At 37.3% G+C, this 26,297-nt stretch overlaps 12 protein-coding genes across 12 annotated transcripts; 7 read left to right on the forward strand and 5 right to left on the reverse strand.

The window, feature by feature from the left end:
• Positions 1–263: 263 nt before the first annotated feature.
• B0P05DRAFT_568251 (E1-E2 ATPase-domain-containing protein) lies at positions 264–4,960 on the reverse strand (the record flags this gene model as incomplete). The annotated part of the gene is made up of 4 exons (XM_051581186.1): positions 264–597; positions 643–2,275; positions 2,324–4,859; positions 4,913–4,960. 4 exons carry the CDS (start codon positions 4,958–4,960, stop codon positions 264–266), a joined length of 4,551 nt encoding a protein of 1,516 aa, XP_051439147.1.
• Positions 4,961–5,997: 1,037 nt separating this feature from the next.
• Positions 5,998–6,913, forward strand: B0P05DRAFT_524510 (uncharacterized protein). Its single transcript, XM_051576206.1, has 2 exons — positions 5,998–6,369; positions 6,418–6,913. Exons 1-2 carry the CDS (start codon positions 6,052–6,054, stop codon positions 6,907–6,909), a joined length of 810 nt encoding a protein of 269 aa, XP_051439148.1. The 5' UTR covers positions 5,998–6,051; the 3' UTR covers positions 6,910–6,913.
• Positions 6,914–6,925: 12 nt separating this feature from the next.
• Positions 6,926–7,774, reverse strand: B0P05DRAFT_577046 (uncharacterized protein; the record flags this gene model as incomplete). The annotated part of the gene is made up of 3 exons (XM_051581754.1): positions 6,926–7,441; positions 7,489–7,553; positions 7,603–7,774. The coding sequence occupies 3 exons, from the start codon at positions 7,772–7,774 to the stop codon at positions 6,926–6,928; spliced, it is 753 nt and encodes a 250-aa protein (XP_051439149.1).
• A 1,291-nt stretch (positions 7,775–9,065) lies between these two features.
• On the reverse strand, positions 9,066–10,403 carry B0P05DRAFT_524518 (uncharacterized protein). The gene is made up of 5 exons (XM_051576207.1): positions 10,118–10,403; positions 9,808–10,073; positions 9,595–9,760; positions 9,465–9,549; positions 9,066–9,423 (listed from the first exon to the last, which is right to left on the reverse strand). Exons 1-5 carry the CDS (start codon positions 10,396–10,398, stop codon positions 9,160–9,162), a joined length of 1,062 nt encoding a protein of 353 aa, XP_051439150.1. The 5' UTR covers positions 10,399–10,403; the 3' UTR covers positions 9,066–9,159.
• Positions 10,404–10,715: 312 nt separating this feature from the next.
• On the forward strand, positions 10,716–12,002 carry B0P05DRAFT_524521 (G protein alpha subunit). Its single transcript, XM_051576208.1, has 3 exons — positions 10,716–10,894; positions 10,943–11,288; positions 11,335–12,002. The coding sequence occupies exons 1-3, from the start codon at positions 10,771–10,773 to the stop codon at positions 11,933–11,935; spliced, it is 1,071 nt and encodes a 356-aa protein (XP_051439151.1). The 5' UTR covers positions 10,716–10,770; the 3' UTR covers positions 11,936–12,002.
• A 398-nt stretch (positions 12,003–12,400) lies between these two features.
• B0P05DRAFT_593650 (uncharacterized protein) lies at positions 12,401–13,137 on the forward strand (the record flags this gene model as incomplete). Its single annotated transcript, XM_051583055.1, has 3 exons — positions 12,401–12,728; positions 12,753–12,970; positions 13,010–13,137. Exons 1-3 carry the CDS (start codon positions 12,487–12,489, stop codon positions 13,135–13,137), a joined length of 588 nt encoding a protein of 195 aa, XP_051439152.1. The 5' UTR covers positions 12,401–12,486.
• A 775-nt stretch (positions 13,138–13,912) lies between these two features.
• B0P05DRAFT_524523 (uncharacterized protein) lies at positions 13,913–14,699 on the forward strand. The gene is made up of 2 exons (XM_051576209.1): positions 13,913–14,264; positions 14,314–14,699. Exons 1-2 carry the CDS (start codon positions 14,072–14,074, stop codon positions 14,331–14,333), a joined length of 213 nt encoding a protein of 70 aa, XP_051439153.1. The 5' UTR covers positions 13,913–14,071; the 3' UTR covers positions 14,334–14,699.
• Positions 14,700–17,245: 2,546 nt separating this feature from the next.
• Positions 17,246–18,058, forward strand: B0P05DRAFT_568257 (P-loop containing nucleoside triphosphate hydrolase protein; the record flags this gene model as incomplete). Its single annotated transcript, XM_051581187.1, has 5 exons — positions 17,246–17,341; positions 17,394–17,481; positions 17,539–17,648; positions 17,704–17,838; positions 17,894–18,058. The coding sequence occupies 5 exons, from the start codon at positions 17,246–17,248 to the stop codon at positions 18,056–18,058; spliced, it is 594 nt and encodes a 197-aa protein (XP_051439154.1).
• Positions 18,059–18,067: 9 nt separating this feature from the next.
• On the reverse strand, positions 18,068–18,943 carry B0P05DRAFT_172343 (Rof/RNase P-like protein). The gene is made up of 5 exons (XM_051573138.1): positions 18,907–18,943; positions 18,808–18,860; positions 18,408–18,756; positions 18,264–18,365; positions 18,068–18,219 (listed from the first exon to the last, which is right to left on the reverse strand). Exons 1-5 carry the CDS (start codon positions 18,914–18,916, stop codon positions 18,077–18,079), a joined length of 657 nt encoding a protein of 218 aa, XP_051439155.1. The 5' UTR covers positions 18,917–18,943; the 3' UTR covers positions 18,068–18,076.
• Positions 18,944–18,997: 54 nt separating this feature from the next.
• Positions 18,998–20,651, forward strand: B0P05DRAFT_524535 (major facilitator superfamily domain-containing protein). Its single transcript, XM_051576210.1, has 7 exons — positions 18,998–19,177; positions 19,221–19,324; positions 19,371–19,557; positions 19,599–20,014; positions 20,052–20,116; positions 20,162–20,344; positions 20,389–20,651. The coding sequence occupies exons 1-7, from the start codon at positions 19,035–19,037 to the stop codon at positions 20,593–20,595; spliced, it is 1,305 nt and encodes a 434-aa protein (XP_051439156.1). The 5' UTR covers positions 18,998–19,034; the 3' UTR covers positions 20,596–20,651.
• Positions 20,630–24,415, reverse strand: B0P05DRAFT_524542 (kinase-like domain-containing protein). The gene is made up of 10 exons (XM_051576211.1): positions 24,138–24,415; positions 23,727–24,090; positions 22,644–23,660; positions 22,510–22,583; positions 22,331–22,463; positions 21,884–22,284; positions 21,663–21,838; positions 21,159–21,618; positions 21,004–21,111; positions 20,630–20,956 (listed from the first exon to the last, which is right to left on the reverse strand). Exons 1-10 carry the CDS (start codon positions 24,141–24,143, stop codon positions 20,663–20,665), a joined length of 3,033 nt encoding a protein of 1,010 aa, XP_051439157.1. The 5' UTR covers positions 24,144–24,415; the 3' UTR covers positions 20,630–20,662.
• A 180-nt stretch (positions 24,416–24,595) lies between these two features.
• Positions 24,596–25,600, forward strand: B0P05DRAFT_524549 (eukaryotic translation initiation factor 6). Its single transcript, XM_051576212.1, has 3 exons — positions 24,596–24,616; positions 24,671–24,767; positions 24,818–25,600. Exons 1-3 carry the CDS (start codon positions 24,607–24,609, stop codon positions 25,446–25,448), a joined length of 738 nt encoding a protein of 245 aa, XP_051439158.1. The 5' UTR covers positions 24,596–24,606; the 3' UTR covers positions 25,449–25,600.
• The last annotated feature ends 697 nt before the right edge of the window (positions 25,601–26,297 follow it).

Genomic DNA, 26,297 nt, shown 5'->3' on the forward strand with positions numbered 1-26,297 from the left:
TGAACATATTCAGCTTGAAATTCTTGAGGATATTCTGTGCATCGATGATCCGCACTAAGAACACCGGATCTTGTTTGTTTGTCAGAAGTGAGTAAGACAATGCCTTCTCCGGAACCGAATATAGCCAAGGTAGACATTGGCAACACAAACAATATAAAAGACAATTGGAACTTCATTTTAAAGATGCAATGAAGAAAAGAAAGTCTAGTTTATTTTGATTTGATTTATAACAACAATACATGGGGGTTGAGCAATAGAAACCCCTATAGTTTAATACGATGTGAATCTTCAACTACTTTAGGAGCCTTGTATAAGCGCAATAGTAAACTGGAACAGACCACACTAACGCTAGACGCAACCATGGCAATTCCGGCAATATAAGGAGGTAATCCTGCACCTGTAGCAGGGTACAAAACACCAGCAGCTATAGGAATGGCAATAGCATTATAGAGAAAAGCCCATAAAAAGTTAAATCGAATACGTCGAACAACAGTTCGAGAGAGATCATACATTGTCAACAAGTCCATCAAGTTACTTCTGATAAGAACAATACTTGCAGCTTCAATAGCAATATCTGTGGCAGAGCCAACAGAAATACTACAAAAAAATGAGTCAAATTTACTTGATTAGCTACTAACTTACCCCACATCTGCTTGTGCAAGAGCAGGAGAATCATTGATACCATCACCAACCATGGCGACGACTGCATTTTTATGTTTCTGGCTTTTTTTGTAATGCTTGCTAAATCGGTAAGTTCCATGAAGAGTATCGTTTGGTCGAATGCCTCGTATTTGAAGGTTTCGGATTTTATCTGCCTTTTGTTCGGGTTTTACGCCTGCCAATACATAATCTGAAGGAATACCCAATTGTTTGCCAATGACGCGGCCAGTACGTTCGTTATCACCCGTAACCATCCATACTTCAACGCCTCGCTCACGTAGCTCGCTAATGAGTTGTGTGGCTTCAGGACGAGGAATATCCGCAATAGCTAGTTGAGCAACCATCATGGTCTGAGAAGCACTACAACAAAGGGAGTTGGTAGCACAATTACAGACATCACAAGCACATGCGTCTTTGCAACCATCTTGATGGTTGTCAGAAGCAGAGAGTTCTTTGTCGCTGGTAATGGGCGAAGCTGCTACTAGAACAATGGATTGACCAAGGTTTTGCCAATCCGTCAATAAATTATGACATGCTTTGGCTTGACGTGAATGTTTATAGCGAGCATGGTTTTCGTCCATCCATTCCTGATTACCCAAAAATATATTTAATGCACGCACATGCTTGAGTTTACCCGTCAGGTTTTCAGAAAGCTCTGGAGTCAACGTGATGGTTGCCAACAAACCACGGCCAGGAATTTCTTGAGCATTCTTGATGGTTACACCTTCGAAAAGTTGGGCATTTTGTTTAGAATAGGTTTCTTCGTCTTCTTGCTCCAAGGCATCCGTATTATTGGTAATCAGCTCAGTATCAGATACATGAGGATCTCCCAATAGTGTTTGAATGACAAAACGTGCTTTTTTCTCGATAGATTTAGAGAGTGGATGGTTACTTGCGGACCCAACAGAACCTAAAATTTTCCAGATAGCAATTCGTTGACTGGTGTTATTTTCTTTTGCTTGTTGCTGACTTGTTTGATCAATCCAGGCATGTGTCACAAGAGGCTTTCCCATAGTCAAAGTACCTGTCTTATCAAATGCAACAGTAGTGATTCGATTGGCCATTTCAAGAGCATACCCACCACCTTTGACAAGCACACCATATTTAGCAGCAACACCAGTGCCCACCATGACAGCTGTCGGGCTAGCGAGACCTAAACCGCAAGGACAAGCAATCACAAGTACAGTGACAGCAAGCATTAAAGAAAAAATACTTTTACTTTCACCCATAGGTACCCATGTATCAGGGTACAAGTCTTTGATACTCATTACTTCCCAAACAATAAAGGTAATTAATGCTAGTAGGATTACTACGGGTACAAACACACTAGAGATATTATCTGCTAATTGTTCAATAGGTGCCTTGGGAGAGGCTTGAGCGTCTTGTACAAGCTGAATAATACGAGAAAGTGTTGTATCGGATCCCACACGAATAGCACGGATATAAATAGGCGCACTCGTGTTAATTGTGGCTGTTATTACATTGTCGCCTTCTTTTTTGGTTACCGGGACAGATTCACCTGTAATCATGGATTCATCAGCAGCTGAAGAACCTCTCCAGACTTTTCCATCACAAGGAATACGTCCACCAGCGTTTATTTTGATGATATCACCCACTAAATTAAAAGTAAGTACAAAAAGTATCATTATATCAAGCAGCTTACCTTGAATATCTTTAGAATCGATTTCCTTTTCTGAAATTATTTCGGGAGAAGTATCTGTATTCTTTTGAGAAATTTCAATCAGTATTGCTTTTTCTGGCTGCAGATCCATCAACTTGGTGATTGTTTCAGCTGTTTTGCCCTTGGCCAAAGCCTCTAGCCATTTACCAAAATGAATAAATGTAATCAATAACACAGAAGTTTCAAAATAGTTTAGACTCATAGCTCCAGCCGTTTTTCGAACCATGGCAGCGATCACAGAAGCGACAGAAGCGAAATAAGCAACAGTGGTGCCCATAGCCACTAACGTTTCCATGTTAGCCGTACGCGTATATACCAAAGACTTGTAAGCTTTGATGTAAAAAGGCATACCAAGCCAGAATTGGACTGGCGTAGCCAACAAGAATAGGATTAGATCGCCAATTGATAGACCATGCACAACTTCCTTCATGAAAGCTTTGTGAATTGGATGTGATGTTGATAAGGCCATCATAAAGATCATGGATATAAGCACGACAGGAACAGCGAATAAAAGCGACCACAAAAACCTTGTCCTAAGTACACTTAATTCTTTATCCATAGAAGCACGCAAGGACTCCCTCTGCTCAGAAATAGTAACGCCTTGTGCTTCTTGAGAAAGCTCTGCTTTGTAACCAATTTGTTCTATCATTTGAGCTAGAGAGCGAGCACCAACCACACTAGGATCATGCCGAATCACAGCAGATTTTGCAAGCAAATTGACTTGGCAGCTAATAACACCGGCTTGCTTCATCATGGTGCGTTCAATATTAGCAACACAAGAAGAACATGTCATACCCGTAACCACTAAATGAGTTGATGCAAAACGATGGCTCTTATGACTTGATATACTGGCTGTGTCATCATTGTCTTGTGTTGTTATTTTATTGATCTTAATGCTTTCTGCGTTGAAACCCAGTTGCAAAATAGTTTGATGAATTCTTTGACGAGTGATAAATTCGCCTATGTATTCGAAGCTGGTTCGACCTGTATCAAGATCTGATTGAATTGACTTGCTGCGAATCCCATGCAATTTAGTCAATGTATGATACACCTTCTCAATACAATTAGGGCAGTACATGCCGGTGATCAGCATGTCCGCTCTATAGACCGTGCTCTTGGCAGTTGTGTTTTCTGTTGGCTGATAATCAGAGATAAACACTACATTTCCTGCCGTGTAGCCCATCTTTTTGACAGCTTGAATGAGCATCTTTTCATCAAGTGTTGCGCCATAAAAAGAGAATGTACCTATATGGGTTAACAAGTTCACTTGAACAGAAGAAGGATTTACACCAGGCAGTTTCTTGAGGCCTAGTTCAATAGTACGTACACAACTAGCACAAGTCATGCCCGAGATTTGAAATTTGACTTTATGAGGTATAGATACTGTTTGGCTTTCAACAGAAGCAAGCGAGACGATTGAGTTTTGACGCTGTTGACGAGACAAAAGCACAGCAGGTGGTGCCAAGTTACGAATGATTTGAACGTTTTCAACATCAAATCCTCTTTCTTCAATCACAGTATGAATCAAGTCTACGTCAGGACGTGTGCAGATAAACATGGCCATCTCTGTCTGCAAATTGACATGAACAGAGCCCGCTTGAACATGAGGAATTTCGTTTTGAAGAGCGTCTGTGACGGAAGCAACACAGGAATGACATGTCATACCTAAGACACGCATCACTACTTTACGTTGTTTTCCATCATCATCATCTTCTTGAAGCATAGGCAATTCTTCATCCATGGGTATAGATAATTGACTGGTGAATGATTTAGATAGTTCTTGATAGGTACCTTTCTTGATTTCTGGTTTCCCATTCAGATCATAGCCAAGATCTTCAATTAGCTTTCTTATTATTTGCGTATCAATCATGCTGCCTTCGAATGAAAATGCAGCTTGTCGTCTCTCTAAGTTCACATCAACAGAACCAGGAAGAACACCAGGTAAGCCTTCTAGAGCATTGGAAACAGTCTGAATGCAATGCTGACATGTCATGCCTGAAATAGAAAACACCACATGCTTCATGCCATTGTTTATTTCAGTAGATGTATCGTCTGTATCAAATAAAATATGACCAACATCATAACCTAGATTCTCAATGGTTTCCTGAATCTGTTCTTTTGTCATGCTAGCATATTCACATTCCATGGTGGCTTGTTCCTTGTCTAATGAGACCTCTACGGATGCTGGGCGGACAGAAGGGAGTGCTTGTAATGCTTTCTGGATGGTATTGGTACAATGTGAGCAAGTCATACCAGCTATAGAAATGATGACTTTTCTTGGTTGAACTTCTTGAACCTTGAGAGTATCTTTGGCTTTGTTAAAGAGTTCTGGAGTATCAGCATCATAGCCTAAGTCTTCAACAAGTTCTTTAAAGGAATGTTGCAATTCTTTATCGGTCTTGTTTTCGGCATTGTCATAGTCAAACATTGCTTCAGCATCATCTAAGCTGACATTAATAGTTGATGAATAAACACCAGGATAAGATTCAAGGGCTTTGGTAATGGTATTGACACAGTGCTAAAAAATATCATAGTTAGTTATAACATCTTTCTAATGAAGAGTCATCATACCCCACAAGTCATACCAGTCACCCTGATCTTGACATTATAATGAGACATGCTTTATTCGAAACCAAGTTCTCTAAAGACAAATAAAAGAAAAAAAGTAAAAGAATATAATAAGAAAAAAGATGTATTTATGCGATTTGATTCAAGTCAATCTCGAAGTCTTAAAAAGGAAAGTGACTTGTTATTTTATGTCAAGGTGCGCACTTTTTGCTGCTCCAACGTAACAAGGTCCGCATCAGGTGGAGGTTGAATATTCTTACCACACAAAAGAAATACATCATTCCAAACTTCGAAAAGATACATCTACATTTTACTGAAAAAAAAATCGTATGGAAAAAAAAATATTAAATAAGCAAAGCAGAGCATGAGATACATAGATAATATTAGATTGTTACTTACATCAGGCTAGAAAAAGCAGAGAATAGAAGGGAGATAAAAGAGAAACAAATTAGTAATAGGTATGAACCAGTATATGCAAAATAATTACACGGATATAAGGAAGTAGTTGAACACCAATATCTTGTCAATTGCATTCATACTACTACACAATATGACCAGCCAATACCAAGCTGTGCTTGATGCCAAAGGCTATACCACCAAGTACTGTTTATATTATTTTAAAATAAACATCTCATCAAATCATCAACAAAAAGCTGAGCGCGTTTAAGTATCACCTTGGAATATTAAAGGGCTCTTGGATCATGATACCTTCGCTGCTGAGGTCGAACGACAAAAAACTGGGCTAATTTTTATTTCAGATTAGTGTATAATCGTAAAGCATAATGATCGACAAGTTCCTACAAGTTAGCATAGACAGGAACCGAACCCTGCTTTTGGAGAAAATTCAAAAGTCAAAAAGTCTCGAAAGATGAGTGATAAACAAAGCAAAACACCTCTTCAGTGATAAATCATAACAACATGAAAAAAAAAAAACTACATTCATCAAGAGGGTCTTTGTTGAGCTACTTTTCTCTTGCAACAAAATAAAACAGAAGAGAAGCGAGGCTGAGTACATGACTTTTTCTCTGGGTTACAGTTAGGTGCTTAGCAAAATTTCCTGTTCAAGTAAGATCTTTTGTTATAAAAGAAGCTAAATTCTCTTTTTTTCTTCTCTTCCTTCCTTCCTTGCCAAGTCAATCAATATGAACTTTTTTTCGAGCTCTGAAAAAAGAAAATCGCACCAAGACGATGCAGGATCAGATAGTGGATCCATTGTACAAATAGAAGGAACAAACTTTAATCGAAACGATATTCTGATTTGCGCTACCAATGGAAAAATATATGCTCTTCATAAACGTGATGGAAGTCGCCTATGGCGTGCCAAATTCCCTACAAGCGCTTATGGCAATATTGTCTCTGTATTTGTCACAGATTATGATGATGTGATTGTGGGCGCAGTTGGTAAAACTGCTTGCATGAAACTCATGACGGGTGAAACTAAATGGATTAATAAAATGCCTGTAAGTATAATATCTACGAACCACAATGTACTGACATAAAAAAAAAAGGGATTTGGAGCAGAAGAAGTGTCGGTCATTACTACACCGAGTCGGTTTTTACGTCCTTTAGAAATTACAAACAATCCGAATGCATTACCTCCTAGCTATGGGGAAGAAAGAGAAGCTTTGGGAGAACCCATTGTGTTTGGATGTTCACGAGGCAAAGTCATGGCCATGAACAGTCGGACAGGCGAAAAATTATGGGAGTACAATTGTCCAGGAGGATGGTATAATGTACCTGTAGCCCTTGTTGAGCCACCCAGTTTAGAAGCAGGCCGTCCTTACCAATTGATTTATGTTGGTTCAGGAAAATGGGTATATTGTTTACGTGCCACTACAGGCCAAGTGATGTGGAGTGTGAAGGTGACAAACGCTATATTTACCTTGAACTACATAGCATTGGCTACACCATGGAGTTCTCGATTAGCAGCAGAATCCCATACTGCTTTTAGTCAGAATCCAATTGCTCAAGCAAGAGATAATGAGCGAAAAAATGAATAAAGTATGTTTTTATTACTTATCCATGATGAGATGGGTGAATAGAAGGGTCAGGGTGATGAGATGGATGAATGGAGGGAGCAGCATGATGGGAAGGATAAATAGAAGGAGCAGCGTGGTGTGAACCTGGAGGAGCAATTGATCCACCATCATCAATGACAGCTTCTCTATGTTGATGGAAATCTTCATGAGCTTCTTTGCCCTTTACAGCGGCAGTGACATGGAGAGCAAGTTCATAAGCTGCATTAAAAACAAATTGCCATATCAAGGAAATCAAGAACACAACAATCACCATGGCCAATAAGACATAGACATAAGTGGGAAGGGTGTATTCTATCATGTGACGTGGGTTTCTATTCAACAAAGCTTGTGGACCAGCAATGAAGCCTGTACGTGCCAAGCAATCGATACCAAACATGAGAATATAAGCACCTACAAAAGAAGTAGCAAAGAACAAAGCAGGTCTTAAAGCAGCCCATATCAAGGCAGCACAAACAAGTGCCATACCGCCTATAAAGCAGTATCTTCCAATAAGCTAAAGAGAAAAGAATAAATACAGGTATGATACAACTCTCAACTCACATTTTCAATTAAGAAATTACTCTTCCAGGTCAAGATAAATACAGCAAATAAGAACCCACTAAAGGCTATCCAATAATAAAATGAGCATGTGTATTGTTCAAAAAGAGAACTTACCTCCTACAAGATAAAGAGCAATGTTCCAAAGGAAATAATAAACAATGGCACCCACTACACCTACACCTGCAGGAACAGTGATCATTGTGATTTCATCTCGACTGTATCCTGCTTCTGGCTTTAGGTTGGCTAGAGCGATCCAGGTCATGGACCCGAAAGTTAAGAGTCCCATGACACATAGCATTAGTTTAGACAATCTAAATCCAAAAGAACACAAGAATAGACCCAATGCAATCAATACGGCACCCAAAGCCGCCATTCTAGGAGAGATTCCAGATTCTGTGCCATAAACAGCAACTAAACAAAAAAAAAACATTAAGCGTTATCATAGGCACTATATAATTACCTTTCCATTCTGTTGAATTGGCAAGGATGAGATCATTTGAAGGTGTGTCATTACCATGGTGGCTTTTTGATGTTGATGTTGGGGAAGCTGTTGATGTAGTAGCTGTCGTTTTTGTTTCAGTTCTGGTGAGGGTAGTATGATGTAGTTCGTTTAAATCATCTTGTCTCTTTATAAGCGAAGGATGAGCGTGTGTCAATACAATACAGGAAATAAATGCTAAAAAGAATAGCCAAAATGTCGAATATTTATTCATGAAGAAAAGAAGCAAAAGAAAGAACAGATTGACCAAATCCTTGTTGGTTTAAATGACATAAAGAGGTACGTGATACATAACAACTTTGATCCCTTTTTTTCTATTTTTAGCAAGTCAAAATCAACATAGGACCAAGTCATCCCGGGGGAAAAGATTGTTTACTGCTTGAAATCGGCTGGTAAGGAAGCAGTAGTTCCGAGTTTGGCATCATGCCATAACAAAGGACAGATAATTTGGGTGTCCTGGAGCTTTAAGCTATTGATATAAGCCACACTGTCCTAACTTACGTTTTATGTTTTCGAACTTGAATAGCAATAGGTCTTCTTTATCTTCATCTATTGATATGTACAGAAAACAAAAACTATAAACAAAACTCCCTTTAGAACTCAGTTTCCCAATGGAAACCGTGAAGAATTGCCTGAAGTTCAAAACGAAAGAGCTGTTGTGTATAATTTCTCTGCTTGTAATCTTGATGTTAGATAAAGAAAATGAAAAGCTAACTGGAGTCCTCCATATCAGAATCAAAAAACGCTTGGGTGCATAATACTGTACAAATTAACTTTTTCCATTCTTGAGCAAAGGTATGGGACCAAAGAGTAGCATTTGATTGACCCAAAAGTAGCAGTGCTTGTATTGCAAAGGATTAATGCAACATACGCGCTGTTCTGTAGGTGTCAAGTACGATATGTATTTTGATTACAGAATCAAAAAGAACATCTATACTGTTAAGCTCAATGGCCTTCATTCATATGAAATATATAAGCGTATCAAAAGCTTTTATGTTTTTGGCGAACACTCCGTCCACTCCTGTTAAAGCTTGTAGGTTTTGCTTTGTTACTTTAAGCCAGCTTTTTTTTTTTTTTTTTTTTTTTTTAGGTTTGGTAACCTGCAAAATCCAATAGCATGTTTTATTCAAATGGTATCATATAATGTCTAAAATCGTATATATATACATGGCTTATTTTCTTCGTTTAACATCTTCAATGAGGCGAACATAGTCATCTTTATAGTGCTGCTTATGCGAATTCAAATCTTCATTTTTACGCTTGAGTTGGTTGTTCTTTTCAGCCAACATGGAGCTCTCCATTTTCTGCAATCTTTGTATTAAGACATGGGCACTAACTGGATTTTCAGAATCATTGTTTGCATTCCACATCGTTACATATTCTGTGTGTCTCCACATCATTTGTTTTCTATCACCATGATCTGGTAAATTCAATGACTAACAAAGTAAGAGACATAGTTTGTGAAATAAAAACTTACTCTTAAAAGCGCTTTGATTTCTTTGTCCTTCATGACACCAAATACTTGTTTGATAGGCTTTGGTCCTAAATTTACTGATGCTTTTCTAATAGAAATATGTAAATAAGCGTTTCTTGTAGTTTAAACTTACTTTCTCATTATAGGCAGGGAGTGTGTAGGTGGTGCATTACTACCCGAAGCATTTGAGTTGAGGACAGGAATAGATCTATCCCCTTTTAAACATCGATCTACATGAATATCCAATACTCCAAATGCCATTTGTTGTTGGCATATAGGACATACAACCATTGATGTTCCTTTTTTTTTCTTACATAAGAATACTTTTCCTGATTGTTCAACTTACTATTTAACTCAATTTCTTTTGGAGACTGAGGTGCAACGGGTTTCAGTGGAGGATGTTGCAATTGAGGTTGCATAATGCTTTGTTCCTGTAATTGGGGTTCTGCATAATTAAGCTTGGTCTGTGAGCTTAATCGTGTAGATCTTCTTGTAGATGGTTGACTTTGAAATTCGTCTTCACTATCTTGAATAGAAATACTTTCCACTTGATTTGATGGTACTTGATCTACATTCATAGTGTCTTCTTTATCGAGTGTCAATAAATGATGCCTAGATAAAATAGATAAGCTACATGTCTTTCGCAAATAAACTACCTTGAGTCTTTCCAGGATCTGACAACGTTATCCAAATCATAATTATGAATAAGGTTTTTTTCTACTGCTTCCTTTCGACACTTTGGGCATTTTTGTTCGGTGGAAAGACTGCGGCGTATACAAAGAGCACAAAAAGAATGCGAGCAAGTAGAGAGTATCATGGTTGTATTAAACAATTCTTTACATATAGGACACCTCAAATGCTCGTCTAGTATTTGAAGCTTTGTGGTTTTGAAATCGGTAGGATCGTCAAACCCTGCTTCTGTAGTGGCCATGGACATGTTAAATTAAAGAAAACAAACGCGACTGTAGAAAAAAAAACTTTTTTTAAAAGCACGCGTTTGATCTGGATTTGATTGGATTGAATTTTTTCACTTTAAATGACAGGAGAAATTATCATACAAAATCGTTTTATTATAGACCATCTACCATACAAACCAGACCTTCATAAGCGAAATAAAAGACAAAGAAAGTAAGGTGTTTTGTATCTATAGAGACCTTCTCGACCGTTACACGAATTCGTTTATGTACACTAATTAATATTGTACTTTACATCCCGCAAAATGATTAAATCTTGTCAATTCCCTCTATATGTCTTTTTTTTTTTCTTTTTCTTTTTTTCTTTCCCGGTTTAAAATAAATAAAAAATTGAAATGGGCTGCTGTGCATCCGTCGAAGAACCTGATAATGCTGGAAGGCTTAGAAATGAAGAGATTGATGGTCAGCTTCGCATGGAAAAATTAAACAATAAGAACGAAGTCAAACTTTTACTTCTTGGTAAATATTTCTTGCAACAAATGCTTTATTAACCATGCTTCTGACTAGGTGCTGGTGAATCAGGAAAGTCAACTATTCTAAAGCAGATGAAGCTCATCCATGATGGTGGATTCACTCAAGAAGAAAAAGAGGCGTACAGAGAAATTATCTTTAGTAACGCCATCCAGTCTATTCAAGTTTTATTGGAAGCCATGGAAAATCTCGATATTAATCTCGATAATCCAGAAAATCGTGATTATTTTGAGTTTATTATGGATCAAAAACAACAGTTCAATGACACTTATTCTTTGTCACCCGAGGTAGTCAAGGGCATTAAACATTTGTGGGAGGATGCTGGTGTCCAAGAAGCACATAGAAGAAGAAATGAATTCCAACTGAATGATTCAGCTTCATAGTAAGTTTATATTTTACAACATCTTGATCCTAATTGCCACTTTTAGCTACTTTGATTCTATTGAGCGTATAGGTGATCCAAATTATTTACCTACCGATCAAGATGTACTGCGTTCACGTGTTAAGACTACTGGAATTGCTGAAACTAAATTTGTGTTTGGTACACTGACCTACCGAATGTTTGATGTGGGTGGCCAGCGCTCTGAGCGTAAAAAGTGGATCCACTGCTTTGAAGATGTTACTGCTATTATCTTTTTGGTAGCCATTTCAGAATATGATCAAGTCTTAATTGAAGACGAGTCTGTTAATCGAATGCAAGAAGCCTTGACCTTGTTTGACTCTATCTGTAACTCAAGATGGTTTGAAAGAACTTCAACTATTCTTTTCCTCAACAAGACAGATTTGTTTAAACAGAAATTAGCGTACAGTCCATTGGAAGAGTATTTCCCAGATTACAAAGGAGGTGATGACTATGAAAAGGCGAGCAAATATATCATGCAACGCTTTGTTTCTTTGAATTCCTCAGCCGAGAAGCAAGTCTACACACATTTAACTTGTGCTACTGATACAGAGCAAATTAGATTTGTCATGACAGCTGTAAACGATATTATCCTTCAAGCAAATTTGCGAGATAATGGTCTTATTTAAAGCAAATACCCTTTCATACCTTATATATATATAATATTCTTTAATACTAAAATAAAAATGGTTGCTTCAAAATATACAGTGGACGCAGTGTCAAATTTCAATGTTCTAAACTTAATTGCGGAGACGTAATTGTTTAAATTGCGCTTTTCTTATCAGTAACTTTAAACTTGCTAAGATTTTGACAGTCCTTTAGCTGAACTATCCTTTGTGAGCAATTTATCTAGATTAATAATTGCTCTTTAGAGAGTTCTCATCATTATCATGAAGGCAAATCAATATTATATACACTTATCCTTTGTTATTTCAGTATGAGGATAAGAATCAACAAGTATAAATAGGAGACATAATGACGAAATAGATCTCTTTTGGCCATTGTTGGTTCTAATTGGTCACTCGTCTTATTGTTATTGTTTATGCTACAATCAATTTGGGAGAATAATATGTTTAGCTTGTTTGCTTCTTTTTAACTTTTATCTTTCTTGAGTTTATTCAGTTAGAATCTGTTTGATTGACCAACGCTCTACATAATATAGCTTTGCTTTTCTAAAGCAATGAGTTATCGTAAGGCTGTGCAAAGTTCATTCTGTATGGATGAAGGTTACACCCTGCCACCAAGACTAGCTTCGGATGCAGTACAACTACTACCGCCTGTTGTTTCCTCTACAGAAAGATCTGCTGTTGATATGCCTCTAGACGAATGTTTACGTCTCTTCAGAACTGTGGCACAAACAACGTTAATAAATAACATTCGCCATGAGTTGAATACCAAGAAAAGACCGAACCTCAATGCACTGTAGGCCAAATCTCTCAAGGGCAGTATTCCAAGAGGTCTTTATGCTGAGATGGACACTTTGGGTAATTTAGAACTACAAGGATCTGCAAGCCGTTTTACACATGATAACAACCTGCTATTTACGGGAACTAAAGGATACCAAGACTTTGTTGAACAAAACTTTGATACCATTGCTCAATCTATCAAAGATTCTACTTCCGAAGAAGAGGTCTCTAATGAACCAGTTGAGCTTATTGCTGAAGGTCTTCTTCTATAAGATGATGTATTTCAACCACTACCAGCTGCAAAAACCATATTTGCCCAGGACATTGATTTTGGCAGTCAAAGCATGCAGCATAGGCATCGCCTTGCTACTGTGAAGAAGAAGAATATTAGATTGATTGTAGCTGAGAGGGAGTTGTCTGAGTAAAGCCTGCTTAAAGTTGATCAGATCTGCGGCATGGATTTTAATGGCTGGAATGGTTATTGCTATGCCATTCTGCCATTCAATGAAATTCATGTCGCTGTGAAGATCAGATCTTTTACGTTGCCTTCGTGCAAAAAGGACCTTGAGGGTGATATGCTGCTGAATTCCCTGATTGCTTTCTACGAAATGAAGATAATATATAGATATATATGTATATAAATAAGAACAGAAATAACTAACTTGAGAGTGTTTAGCAATCATGGGTAAATACTGCTGCTACCTTGAGAGCCAGCCATAAAGAAGAAGAACAAGAACAAATAATGTTTTTTTTACTCTTAAACTAAGCAGAGGAACTCTTCAATAGATATACCCCTTCAAAGCCTAGCTAATATCAAGATTACACTTAATTAAATCTTCAAATTATAAGCTCTACTCTTTCTGTTGTTTCATTCAATATCGAAAATAATATCGGTAAATAATTTGGAGCGCAATGAGCAGATGAATATCATTTATAAATACAATTAATCAGTTTTAGTATTTTCCATCTAGGTGGCTTAAAGTTGAAATCAAAGCTCCGGGTACACCCAAACTATTCTACCCAAATTATCTGATTTTTTTTTTTTTTCAAAGATCAAATTGCGGATTTCAGTAAGCTTACATTGCAGGTAAGAGCCATCAACGTTCAGTCTATCTTTTTTTTATGTCAGCATGTAAATAAACACATGTTCATGTGACTTATAAATAATAAAAACTTGTACTCTTCACTATTTTTCGCTCTTTTTTTTTTTTATCTCTTTTCTATATTCAGTATGCGCTCCATTTTATTTGTTTGTCTCATGTTGGCTTGTTTGGCAGTTGCTTATGCTGCTGAAGCAGGTAAATAAAAATGATAAATTACCCCTATTTATAAAATGTACATCAAGGCTTCACCAATTATATGCTTGCTCTTAAAGAACCTGTAACTCAAAAAAAAATCAATCAAGCTAAATCAGATATTGAAAAGATGGGTGGTAAAATTCTCTACGAAATTACTCTTGGTATGCATGGCTTCGCTGTTGCTATTCCCTCCAACACTGTGATTGCTATGGACCAAAAGGATTATGTTGAGTTCATGGAACAAGATCATACAGGTAAGCTGATGGTCATGCGTACACAAACAATATTAATTGTGTTCTATAGTTCACGCATTTCAAGACTAATAAAGGATTGAGGTTCTACACAATTAAAGTATACAGTGGCTCAAAATATTCGCTTCTTGAAAATTCAGTGTTCGTTTTTTTATTGGCGGAAATCCGTTAGAGTTGTTGTAGAAGGTTTGATACAGACATTCTCGTCCTTTAGTAATAGCCCAGAATCAATATGATTTGGGCTCAACATAAACAAATGGCTATCTGCCAGTAAATGCGAGTATAAGCAATACATGCACATGGATAATTATCTTGTTCATGAAAAGAGCGAGGTGAGCAGTAGCTGATTCATTGTCTTTGATTTAGATGGCTCTTTCCTTTTTTTACTATTAAGTCTTTCTTTTGTAATGTTTATATAATTTCATGTTTTAATGTCTCAGGCAATCAGTCAATCAAGGAGATGTCCTTGGTCAAGAAATAAAAAAGTGAATTAGTTGTAGACCGTGTACTTGAAAAAAAAAGCACCTGGATCATTTAGAGCAACGAGAGCATTCTTGTTCAAAAACCTTGTTAAGCTTGATGAATAAAACACAACAGAAAGCAAAGTTTATTAATTCTTCTTCTAAATCATTGACATGATGCATCGAGTGAAGTAAGAAATAAAGCAAGAAGCAACTGGTGCGCAGTATGCTACAACTGTAGGTTAGTACAATAAAAAGAACCTTTCTAGTTGATCAAATATCATGTATAGCTTAACCGTTTTATCAAGCTCCACTTCAAGAATGGCAGACTTGGCTAAAAGCTTTTTTTAAGGAAAATTCATTCGCATGTGACTGAAGAAAATGAAAAAGAACTTGTATTTTGTGAGTGCAAAGAAAGTCAAACAAGAAGACACTCTAGTCGTAAGAATCAAAAGCAATTCAATTGAGTGTTTGCTTTCAGAAGAAGTCCAATTCATAACTCAAATTAGATGCAAGCATTATGACAACTAGCTGGGGAGAATGTGTGTAGTTTTTCAATGCTTTCCTAATTATTAACTTTTGGTAGCATATAGCATAGGCCTTCATGATACAACATACTGATTGATGTCTTTTGGTCCTTTCTCTATAGTAATCAAAACAATTGATATTTGCATTCCAGAAAATGCACGCTTAATTGATGCAAGCCTCAAGTCATCACTCATTGCACTTTCAGATGGAAGATAACTAAGCTTTACATTATGCTCTCCTTTCCAGTTTTAGTTATGTGGCCTCTAACAAAATTTTTGTTGAGACTATCTTGCTCAATAGAACGATAACATCTTTATAGAAAAAAATGGGATAAAGTAACAAAAGAGACAGATACGAAAGCATGCCATATGTTCTATTAAACCCTAAACGAGCATGTCTTAAATGAACGCCTTTTCTTTCTGCTCCTATGTTTCCAAACCTTATGAAAGTGATTTTTTTCCCTTTATATAAGATATTCTTTCCCTAAATATTAAAGGCAGAATCAATAAAAAAATGTTTGGGTGCTAAAGATGATAAATAGTGAATAAATTCATCAAAATAGAAGTCTGGCAAATTGCAACGAAAGATACTTTTTGTGTTAATTCTATCTCTGATAGAAATATTGAATACGTCTTCTAAAAAATGTCCATTTGCTTTGAAATGTAATGATGCAATATTCTGAACCATATTCAAGATGTGTATTAAAGGCCATCTTTAACATATCCTGCAATATAAAAGTGATAACTTCGCGGACAACTGTTTCTTTAATTTATTAAATTAAATATCTTATTAAGAAGGTTTGATTCAAATGAGTAATTCGGCAATGCATTGATTATTCAAGCAACTGATACAGCAGGTAAATACATGCTTCAGCAGTGAAAAAGACAGCATTGCATACAAATTTTCTTCTTTCTCTTAGGCACACGAAGGGGATATAAAGTCATTTTGGCCATTTTTCGCAAGTCTCTTTTTTTGGTCCAAATCAACACCAAAGGTGCCCTGTATGTTAGTAAATATGGACTGTAACTATTTAGAGCATGTAAGAAAGTACAAACAGACTTTATATCCCCTTCGTGTGCCTAAGAGAAAGAAGAAAATTTGTATGCAATGCTGTCTTTTTCACTGCTGAAGCATGTATTTACCTGCTGTATTAGTTGCTTGAATAATCAATGCATTCCCAAATTGTTTGTCTGGATTAAATATCTTGTTGAGACATGCTTAATCTATAAAGCAGGTGAGTTTAATGAACTGAATTTGAGTCGAACAAACTTAGTTTTCATGACAATGAATTGTTCTATAAGTATTCGTTTGAGCTTTATAGTCTAGATGGAAATGTGCAATTGAGAGCATATAAAAAATGACTAACTTATTAGCGTAAAATCACCAACGGTGGACTGCTAATCCATCGCAGGCATTAGCTAAAAGCTCCCCCCCCCCAAAAAAAAATGCAGGTTGAAGGTTATTTAACGAAGCTTAAAAAGCCTAAAAAAATTCACATCGGAACGGAGGCGTTTCCAGCTAGTTAATAACAAGATAATGTCATTTCATGTCATTTTATCACATTACTCAAATAAGCAAAATAATAGCTTCTTACCTAGAACATCTTTTCATTTTATCGCTGAGTTTTCTCAAATTTAATGAGAAATACCATAATTAAAGAAGTACTTATTTATCTTTCCGGCTTAAACGTGACTTGATCTCTTTACCCGACCCGAAATAGAGTTAGTATGCAGCACAATATCTATATATATGCTGTTAAAGTAACCTCGTGCTTTTCCATATTTTATTTGTTTTTTTCTATTCTCTTTTTCTTTAAAATATAGTTAGGTAAAAACAAAAAAAAACAAAAGGACAGAAAATGTCAATAGTATGTCAAGAATACAAGTTGAAGTCTAGAGAGAAAGAGAGAAAAAAAAAGGCGTATTTGCATAAATAGACGCTTATCATTGTTTCTTGACACAACCAACCGCGTACGTTATTAACAATCATGATAGGATGGCTGAAATCAGAAGAAAACTCGTCATTGTAGGTGATGGTGCATGCGGTAAAACATGTCTCTTGATTGTCTTTTCAAGGGGAACTTTCCCTGAGGTATGATTTAGCTGTATGGATCCATAGAAATTGACTCCCCCCTTTTTTTTAGCTTTATGTTCCTACTGTCTTTGAAAACTATGTAGCCGATGTTGAGGTTGATGGCAAAAATGTTGAATTGGCTCTCTGGGATACAGCAGGTAATTTCTTGATCTGATCTAAAATTACCCTTTTTATTAATTTAAATTATTTTTCAGGCCAGGAAGATTATGACCGTCTTCGTCCTCTTTCGTATCCTGATTCCCATGTTATTTTGATCTGTTTCTCTATTGATTCCCCTGATTCTTTGGACAACGTTCAAGAAAAAGTAAAGCCAAGAAAAAAAAACACATGTATGTACATTTATTGACTCATCTGTATAGTGGATTTCTGAAGTACTTCATTTCTGCCAAGGACTTCCTATTTTGCTTGTTGCTTGTAAAAAGGATTTGAGAAATGACCCCGCCAAGATTGAAGAATTAAGAAAGACATCTCAAAGACCTGTTACTGCTGAAGAAGTAAGGATAGTATAAAAATAGGTTTCATATTTAATTTTTTTTTTTATCTTTGTAGGGCTTGGGTGTAGCACAAAAGATTGGTGCTTACAAGTATCTCGAATGCTCTGCAAAGTCTGGTGAAGGTGTACGTGAAGTGTTTGAGAATGCCACTCGTGCTGCTTTGATGATGAACAAGTCTTCTGGTGGTAAAGGAGGCAAAAAGAAGTGTCTTATCTTGTAATTACATTAATTTATTAAACTACAAATCAATGGAGGGTTTTGGTTTGAATTTTTTTGCCGCTCTTTCTGCAGGACGAGCAACAAACTGAGGACCATAAATCGTATAATCCTTGTTTGTTTCTTCAATATGTACACTAAAATAACTGCTGTTCTTGGGTATTTCTAGAATAGTTTAAGCAAAATAGTAAATTCATTCAATTGCTTACGCTTTAATTTATCTTGTTTTGTTATCATATTGAATACAGATAATGTTTCTTGAATAACGATGCCTGTGACGCCTACATAAGTTGGATTTGCACTTTGGACAACTATTTTTTTTTAGTTCAATGTAAGGTATAATTTCTTGTTACCTGTCAAAATGGCTCCATGAAAATCTGCTCGGATCAGTTTTTGTTCAAAGTTAGCTTGGCCCTGTGTCAACAATTTGCTCATATATCCTTGCCATAACTTGGCAAGCGGTTCAAACAAACGATATTGATGCGCATCTTTTGGGATATCATAGACCTTGAGTCGTCGTTTTTCTCTTGCTGTCAATTTGCGTTCTTTTTTATTTCTCTGCTTTTTCTTTTCGGCTTTTTTATCTTCTTCTTTAACAAATGTATGCGCTCTGTCGATATAAATTGGCTTCATTTCTCGCAAAACTTTGTCTGCGTCAGAAGTTGGTTTTATAAAGTCTTTGACAAATTCTTTCACTCCTTTCTATAAAAAAAAATGGTTAAATCAAGTAGGAAGATCTCTATACTACTTTACAGAACCAAGCTTACAGCTTGTACTGCCCGGAAGTTGTTGATAGACACTTTCTCCTATTCAGAAAAGGTGAGTATAGAAATCGTGTATGTTAAAAGTTACCTTTATCCATATGAAGAAAAAAAAAGTCTAAATGAAAAGGAAAAAATTGAAACTCTAAAAAAAACAAAGTCTCATTGTTCTTTAAACTCAGGATGAAACGGTTTTGATTCTTGCGCTTTCTCTTCACAATGCATTACTCAGATACAAGATCGTTTGCTTCTTCCATGTCTTTGGAATCAAATAATACCCACTTGAGTCCATGTTCATGGTATTTTCGTGCACAAAGATCAAGTTTATCTCTTGCAATTCTTGTTGCATTGATCCTATTCACGTAAGCCATTGAGCTTGCATATATGTTTATTGATCTTATTCAGGGACATGTTGGTCTATGGCGCAGTTATTCCTTGCCTCCCTTTGCTTGTCTTGGACAAGTTTCATGGTACGCCAAAAGATATTGGTATTTTATTTGGTTGTTTTGGTAAGTTGGAGATACATCATATACATTGAATCTGATGTTAGAATAGCCTGTGGTTATCTTATGGCTACACCTATTTTTGCTGTACTCTCTGACAGCTATAAAAACAGAAGATATCCTCTCATGATAGGCTCCATTTGTTTGATCAGCTCCACTTTGTGCTTTTCTTGGGCAACAAACTACAAGTTATTTGTGATGGCAAGACTATGTCAAGGCGTTTCTGCTGGCGCTTCGTGGTAAAGGAAACAAGATCCAATAAAACACTAATTGTTTGTAGGACAATTGGCTTGGGCATGTTGGCAGATGCATTTCCTAACGAAACGTTAGGCCGTGTCATGGGCACAGTAATTTTAGCGCATACAATAGGGTTTGTTCTTGGCCCTGTTATTGGTGGTATGTTGTATGAGTATGGAGGGATGTCTGCTCCCTTCTATTTCTGTAGTTTCTTTGGCTTGTTGACTCTGTTGGGATCTATATGGATAGCTGAACCCTCTCCAGTTCAACCAACACTAGAAGAGTCCACACCGCTTATGACTTCAAGAAAGAATGAATTAATTCGTTTGGTTCAGCATCGTCGTATTCTTGCTTGTGTCATATGTTGCTTTGTCACGTCCGTTGCTTTAGCGGGAATAGAACCAGCATTGCCCATTTATCTTTCAGAAAAATACCATGCTTCTACATCAACGATAGGAAGTAAGTAATTAGGAAAGAACCAATAATAACAATACAGTCATCTTTGTTTCTTTGGTCATTCCTTGTTTTCTAGGTCTATTCACAGGCTATTTGTCTGATAAAGTAAGGAAATGGTATTCAAATGGCCCCTATTGACGTTGATGATAGTACGGCAGACCTTGGTTTATCGCAACAGGTATGTTGGTTGCTTCGGTTGCTGCTCTCTTGGTCAGTTTGTCTGCGAAGACATCTTTATATGGTATGGTACCTTTTCTTTTTTTGTTGGGTCTGTCAAATCCCATAGTACATACACCTCTTATGCCTGAAATGGGGTCCATTGTTAGTCAAATGGTAAAATTTAAATATGTATAAACAAATAGTAACCATTGTTAAAGAAAAGCACGGCATTTGCTCAAGTCTATGCGCTGTACAACATGGCTTATTCATTAGGCACACTGGTAGGACCCTTGATCGCTGGCATCATCCTGTCTTCCCCTTCCCTTGGTGATACATCTAGTCAATTCCAGATATTGATGCTCATTTTTTCTGTTTTACTTGCCATTTCATTTCCTGCTAGTATTGTGATTATTATGTGCAAATAAACTATTCCATCTGGTATACGCAAAATCCATTGTGTACATTAGATAATACAAACAAACAGATTTATTATTAGAAAGTACCATTAATAGCCCAATTGGCTACATAGGAAAAGTTGGTGAATTCATGTTGCTCTTGGGAAGTCAACATGGCATTCACAGGTGTCAAGATAGGGATCTCTCTTGTGAATTCTTCATCAAAATTCGATGTATCTGCTCTGCCATTTACAATAGGCAAAAAGGGAGGTGCTACTCGCTTCGCTAACATGTCATCCCAATTGATGCCGGCAAAGAAAGGATGGCTCTTTACTTCTTGAGCATCTCCTTTACCTCCACCAAGACGTCTTTCAGGATTACGTTCAAGTAACTAGAATGGCATGAGGGAGAGAAATATAACAGAAAGGGCTTACTTACAGATTCACAAATCGAGACAGAATGCTTAGACATATTGATAGGATACAAGATCTTGTCTTCTAATACAGCATCAAAAATTTCATCTTCATCTTCACCCTTGAAAGGAGACTAATATACACAAGTAAATCAATAGATCGAAAAAGGCACGAACTTACTTGACCAAGTAACATTTCGTACAACAAGACACCAAAGGCCCACCAATCAACAGCACGACCATATTTGTGTTCCAACAAAATCTCAGGTGCCATAAACTCGGGTGTACCACAAAACGTATTGGTTGTATTGTTACCCCACATGTTTTCTTTACAGAGACCATAGTCTGCTAACTTGATATGACCATCAAGGCACAGCATGATATTATCTAGCTTAAGATCGCGATAAATAATGCCGTGTTTATGGAAATACTCAAGAGCCAAAAGCACTTCGCAGGCATAGAAACGAGCACGCGTTTCGGAAAATTGTTCTCGCTGAATTTGGAGCATAAGGTCACCTCCACTCACGTATTCCATCACATAATAGATTCTGGTCTCTGTCTGGAACGTACTATGTAAATTCACAAGAAAAGGATGGCGTTCTTGATTCGCAGTCAAAAAGATACGCTTTTCAGATCGAGTGCTAAGACGCAGGTTAATTCGTTGAGTTCCATGCCATGTCTATACCTTTCTACTTCATCGTTGTCCAGTACAAATCGCTTCTTAAGAATCTTGATAGCATATAGTTCATTCGTGTATTTCTCTTCTGCTAGCATAACTTTACCGAAATTACCTTTGCCCAAGACGGCCAAGAAATTAAAATCATCTAAGCCTACCTTCCGATTGACTTGGACAGGTGTTGTCTAATGTTTCAAATCAATGCTTCATAAGACCTACGAACAACTTACAAGGTGTTGACTAAGTCTATTGTTGTTTTCATGGATATTATGATGGCTAAATAAATGAGTTAAAGACTGAAGGGACGTCACATCATGGTGGAATGATAATGGTCGGCCTGAGGTCGAACTTGATTTGGGCAAGACAGGTGTAGAAAGTGAAGAATGAGGAGAAACAGTGTCTTCCTGAAGATACTTTTGTAGACTGTGTTGTGTGTTGCTTGAAGAGGAAGCAAACAGAGGCTTTTGATGGTTATCCATGGAGAATTGTGCTAAGCTTTCTGAGTGGAATGTACGACGGCGGTTATTGGCTGCTTTCATTTCACTCAACATCAAATTTGCCTTTTCCATTGACATGCCACAGAAATCGGGTACAAGACTGGCGCATTTTGTATGGCACGCAACACCGCATTCTATAAACTGACGTATCAAGAAACCAGTTTGTTGGATAAAACTCACCTTCACACTTCTGTGCTCCTCTGAACCCAAGTGGAAGCATAAATCCACAATGACAACACCAATTGGCGCCAATAATGGTCAATGGTTCAAATCGATGAGGAATACGGTGTTTTAATTCATCCTCATCATGCTCCTATGGTATGTTAACAGCAAAGACAATGGTGAATGGATTCGCTTACTGATTTAGCTGTTCTCGAAATGCAACGGATTACTACTTGAGTATAACATTTCTTATGACATGCCAAACCACAATCTATTGAATATCCCAAATTAACAAAAAGAAAGAAAGAAAGAGACCTATTTAAAGCAATACCTTCACATTGAAACGTTAATTTCGCCATAAAATCACCACATAAAGCGCAACGCATAATATGATAGAACCGTCTTGCAACAAACTGATGGCCGTTCATTTCATGCACTTCTCCTTTTCTTTCACGCACAGCACCTGCTCTTCCCAACTTATCCATAGGACGTCGATTGACATTTTCACGCACAAAGTTAATATCCAAATAAATACGACCTAAAGGCTCCACATCAAACCATGCTGTCACGCTTTCAGGCGCAGGTTTACGCTTATGTGTCGTCTTGTCTTTTCGATCTGTGGTCTGCAAGGTTGAGTCGCTATGTTGCTGAGCAATCTGAGCAGGTACCCAACTCGAATCTTGTTGTTCCAACCCTAATTTCTGTTTACGCAAGTTCTCTGCAATATCAGAAATCTTGAGCCAAAGCAAACCAATAGGCAATGTACGATCACCTGATTGATCATAGATCAACACTTCTACTTCCGTTGCTTTATCGACATGCATTTCAAACTTATCTGACCATTTGTCGTTCTTGGAGGGTCTTGTACGAAACTGAATATTGCCATCAATCTTGATCATCACCACCGTTTGAGGGTCACGAAACATACGTGTAGGTGCATGGGCTAATTCATGTGCTTCAATGATTCTTAGTTGAAGTTTGCCAGTAACTGGGCGACGTGCACCAGGTAAATCACGTACAGGACGCGTTTCTAATTCTTCCAGATGTTTCTCTTGTTCTTGAGCTTCCTGTTCCTCTTCTTCCTCTTCTTCACCTAAATATAAATCTTTGTATTTCTTGACTGCATGGTTTAACAAGGCCATCTTTTCTCTGCTTTCCATCTGTTTCTCTTGTAATTCTGCTTTTCTTCGACGATCCGAGGCTGAAGAAGAAGCAGTGCGTTCCAATGTTTGATACAAGTTACGAATACCTTCTTGTACTTTTTTTTCTACATCGACTTTGTACTCCAATTCATGCAACTTTAAAGATACTTTGGCTCGATTGATAGGTGTATCTGCCTCCAATAGATCTAATCGGATGTCAATTTCCTCCTCCCCCTTTCAAACTTTATATATATATATGTGTGTGTATCTACCTAAAATAGTATATCTCCTCCTTGAATCATCGTCTTCAGAAGGAGGTGTGCTTGTTGAGAAATAAGAAGATAATGTTTGTTCAGGAGAATCAAAAATGGTTTTTTGGACATCGTTTATGCTATTACAAGACTCGGCCTGAACGGGTGACATGGAACTATAGGAGGCGCGACTGCCTTTAGTCTGAAGTCTCCGTAATTCCTCTGTAAAATAGTCAATGTAACGCTGAGACTCTCTTATCTGTGTATCGCACTGTAGTTGAGCATTGCGATCTTTAAGTATTTGACGAAGTTCAATAGCCTTTTTCTTCAAGTGAACATTCTGTTCAATTTTAGACTGAACTTCTTTTATGCGTGCTTCTATTTCCTTTTATTTTATTTTAATTCATGCATGGATATAGCTATGCTTATTACCTCCATAGAAAAGAGCAGTGTATGAAGGAAAAACAAGAAAAATGAAAAACAAGAAAGCAGCGTGTGTACTGCAAGCCTTATTCGGCGATTGAATCATGTAACCATATTCCATTGTGTCAACCCCGTTAAAGGAGACAAGAATAGAATACAAAACCGCGCTTAAAGCTATCCTCATCTAGTCATTGATTTTCTAGTCTCTTTAGTTCTTACCTAAGGATGAATGAAAAAAAAAAAAATAAGTCACTCTCACCATGAAACCCTTCATTCGTAACAAAGTGTTCCCGAAATCAACTGCGGTTAAATGGTCTTTTACCTTCTCTTTTTAAACCGCAGCACTAAGTCACAATACCATCATTTGATTGGTTGAACGACTGCGCCTTCTATAGACGCAAGTGGTGTTTATAAGCAAAAAATTTATTTTTTCGCTTTTTTTTTTCTTTAGAAAAACTTTTTTCCAGCGAAAAAAAATATGGCTGTTCGTAAGTAAATGAACGATCGATCTCGGGCAATGTCGACTAAATAACACATTTTAGGTGCACAATTCGAAAACAGTAACGAGATTGGTGTCTTTTCCCGTTTGACCAACAGTTATTGTTTGGTTGCCTTGGGTGGCTCTGAAAATTTTTATAGGTAAAGTGAATAGAAAAGAGATGTTATCCATATGCTTATATGACATGTAGTGTTTTTGAAGGTGAATTGGGTGATGTGATCCCTGTTGTCCATACCTCCATTGCAGGTACTCGTATTGTAGGTCGTTTGACTGCTGGTAACAAGAACGGTTTGCTTGTTCCTAGCACCACAACGGACCAAGAACTCCAACATTTACGTAATTCACTTCCTGAAAACATTGCTGTTCAACGTGTCGAGGAACGTCTATCTGCTTTGGGTAACGTCATTGCCTGCAACGACTACGTTGCTCTTGTTCATCCCGACATTGATCGTGAAACAGAAGAAATCATTGCTGATACATTACAAGTCGAAGTGTTCCGTCAAACAGTTGCCGATAATGTGCTTGTGGGTTCCTTCTGTGCCTTGTCTAACCAAGGTGGTCTTGTTCATCCTCGTACTTCTGTCCAAGATCAAGACGAATTATCTTCTCTTTTACAGATTCCTTTGGTTGCTGGTACAGTGAACCGTGGTTCTGATGTGATTGGTGCTGGTTGTGTTGTTAACGACTGGTGTGCCTTTGCTGGTATGGACACTACTTCAACCGAATTAAGTGTCATGGAATCTATCTTCAAATTACAAGATGCTCAACCTACAGCTATTGTTAATCAGTTGAGAGATACCTTGGTCGATACTTACTCATAAATCACATCTATATATATACATACACACGCATTTTGGTTTCTTTTTTAATTATAAAAATTGTAATATATACGTACAGATTTCGCTTTTCGTACCTTTTTAAATAAATTTCTGAAGACAGGAAAAGTGCATGATTTTGATTCTTGAATAAGTCTCCTAAAGCATAAACAAAGAGCACTATAAATTGTGTAGAATAAAAAAAAAAGAAGAAACGCATACTTGGTGTGGTCACCTTTTGCTTCTGACCAAGCGTGCAGCATATTCTTAGCCACTTTTGTCAAAGTATCGACTTGAGGTTTTTCGATAGTGTGAACCTCGGACCGTCTATTGTCCATAAGCTTTTGGAGAGCAATTTCAAATATGCTCGATGGAGTTCAGATCAGGACTTTGAGCAGGCCAGTACTCAAAGCACTTAATATGATGAGTGTTCTTCCACTATCGAGCATAGGCGCCCGTGCGACAATTGGCCGTATCTTCTTGCAAGATGAAATCCCTGTATTGAGTTGCAGTGAGCACAATTAACGAAGGAATGTCTGGACTAAGATATTGACATATACATCCTAGTTAAAGGAGTCCTCTTCAACAATTGTCAATGGCCAGAAACCTTCTAGGCCAAAAACACCCCCAGACCATAACACCATTGCTTCCCCATTTTAATTTTGAGACAGTGTGAGCCTCCTCGTATCGCTCACCAATCTCTCGGGGCACTCCTCTGTATGAATTTCTAGAGAGACAAGACATTGATTCTTCTGACCAGATGATATTACGCCATTGGTCATCTGTCCAGTTGATCTTGCTGCTGGCACAGCAAAGTCTTTTCTTTCTCTCCTGTTCAGAGAGGCGAGGCTTCTT

The sequence above is a fragment of the Gilbertella persicaria genome (assembly GCF_025201335.1).
Source record: "Gilbertella persicaria strain CBS 190.32 chromosome Unknown B0P05scaffold_3, whole genome shotgun sequence".
Lineage (NCBI taxonomy): Eukaryota > Fungi > Mucoromycota > Mucoromycetes > Mucorales > Choanephoraceae > Gilbertella > Gilbertella persicaria.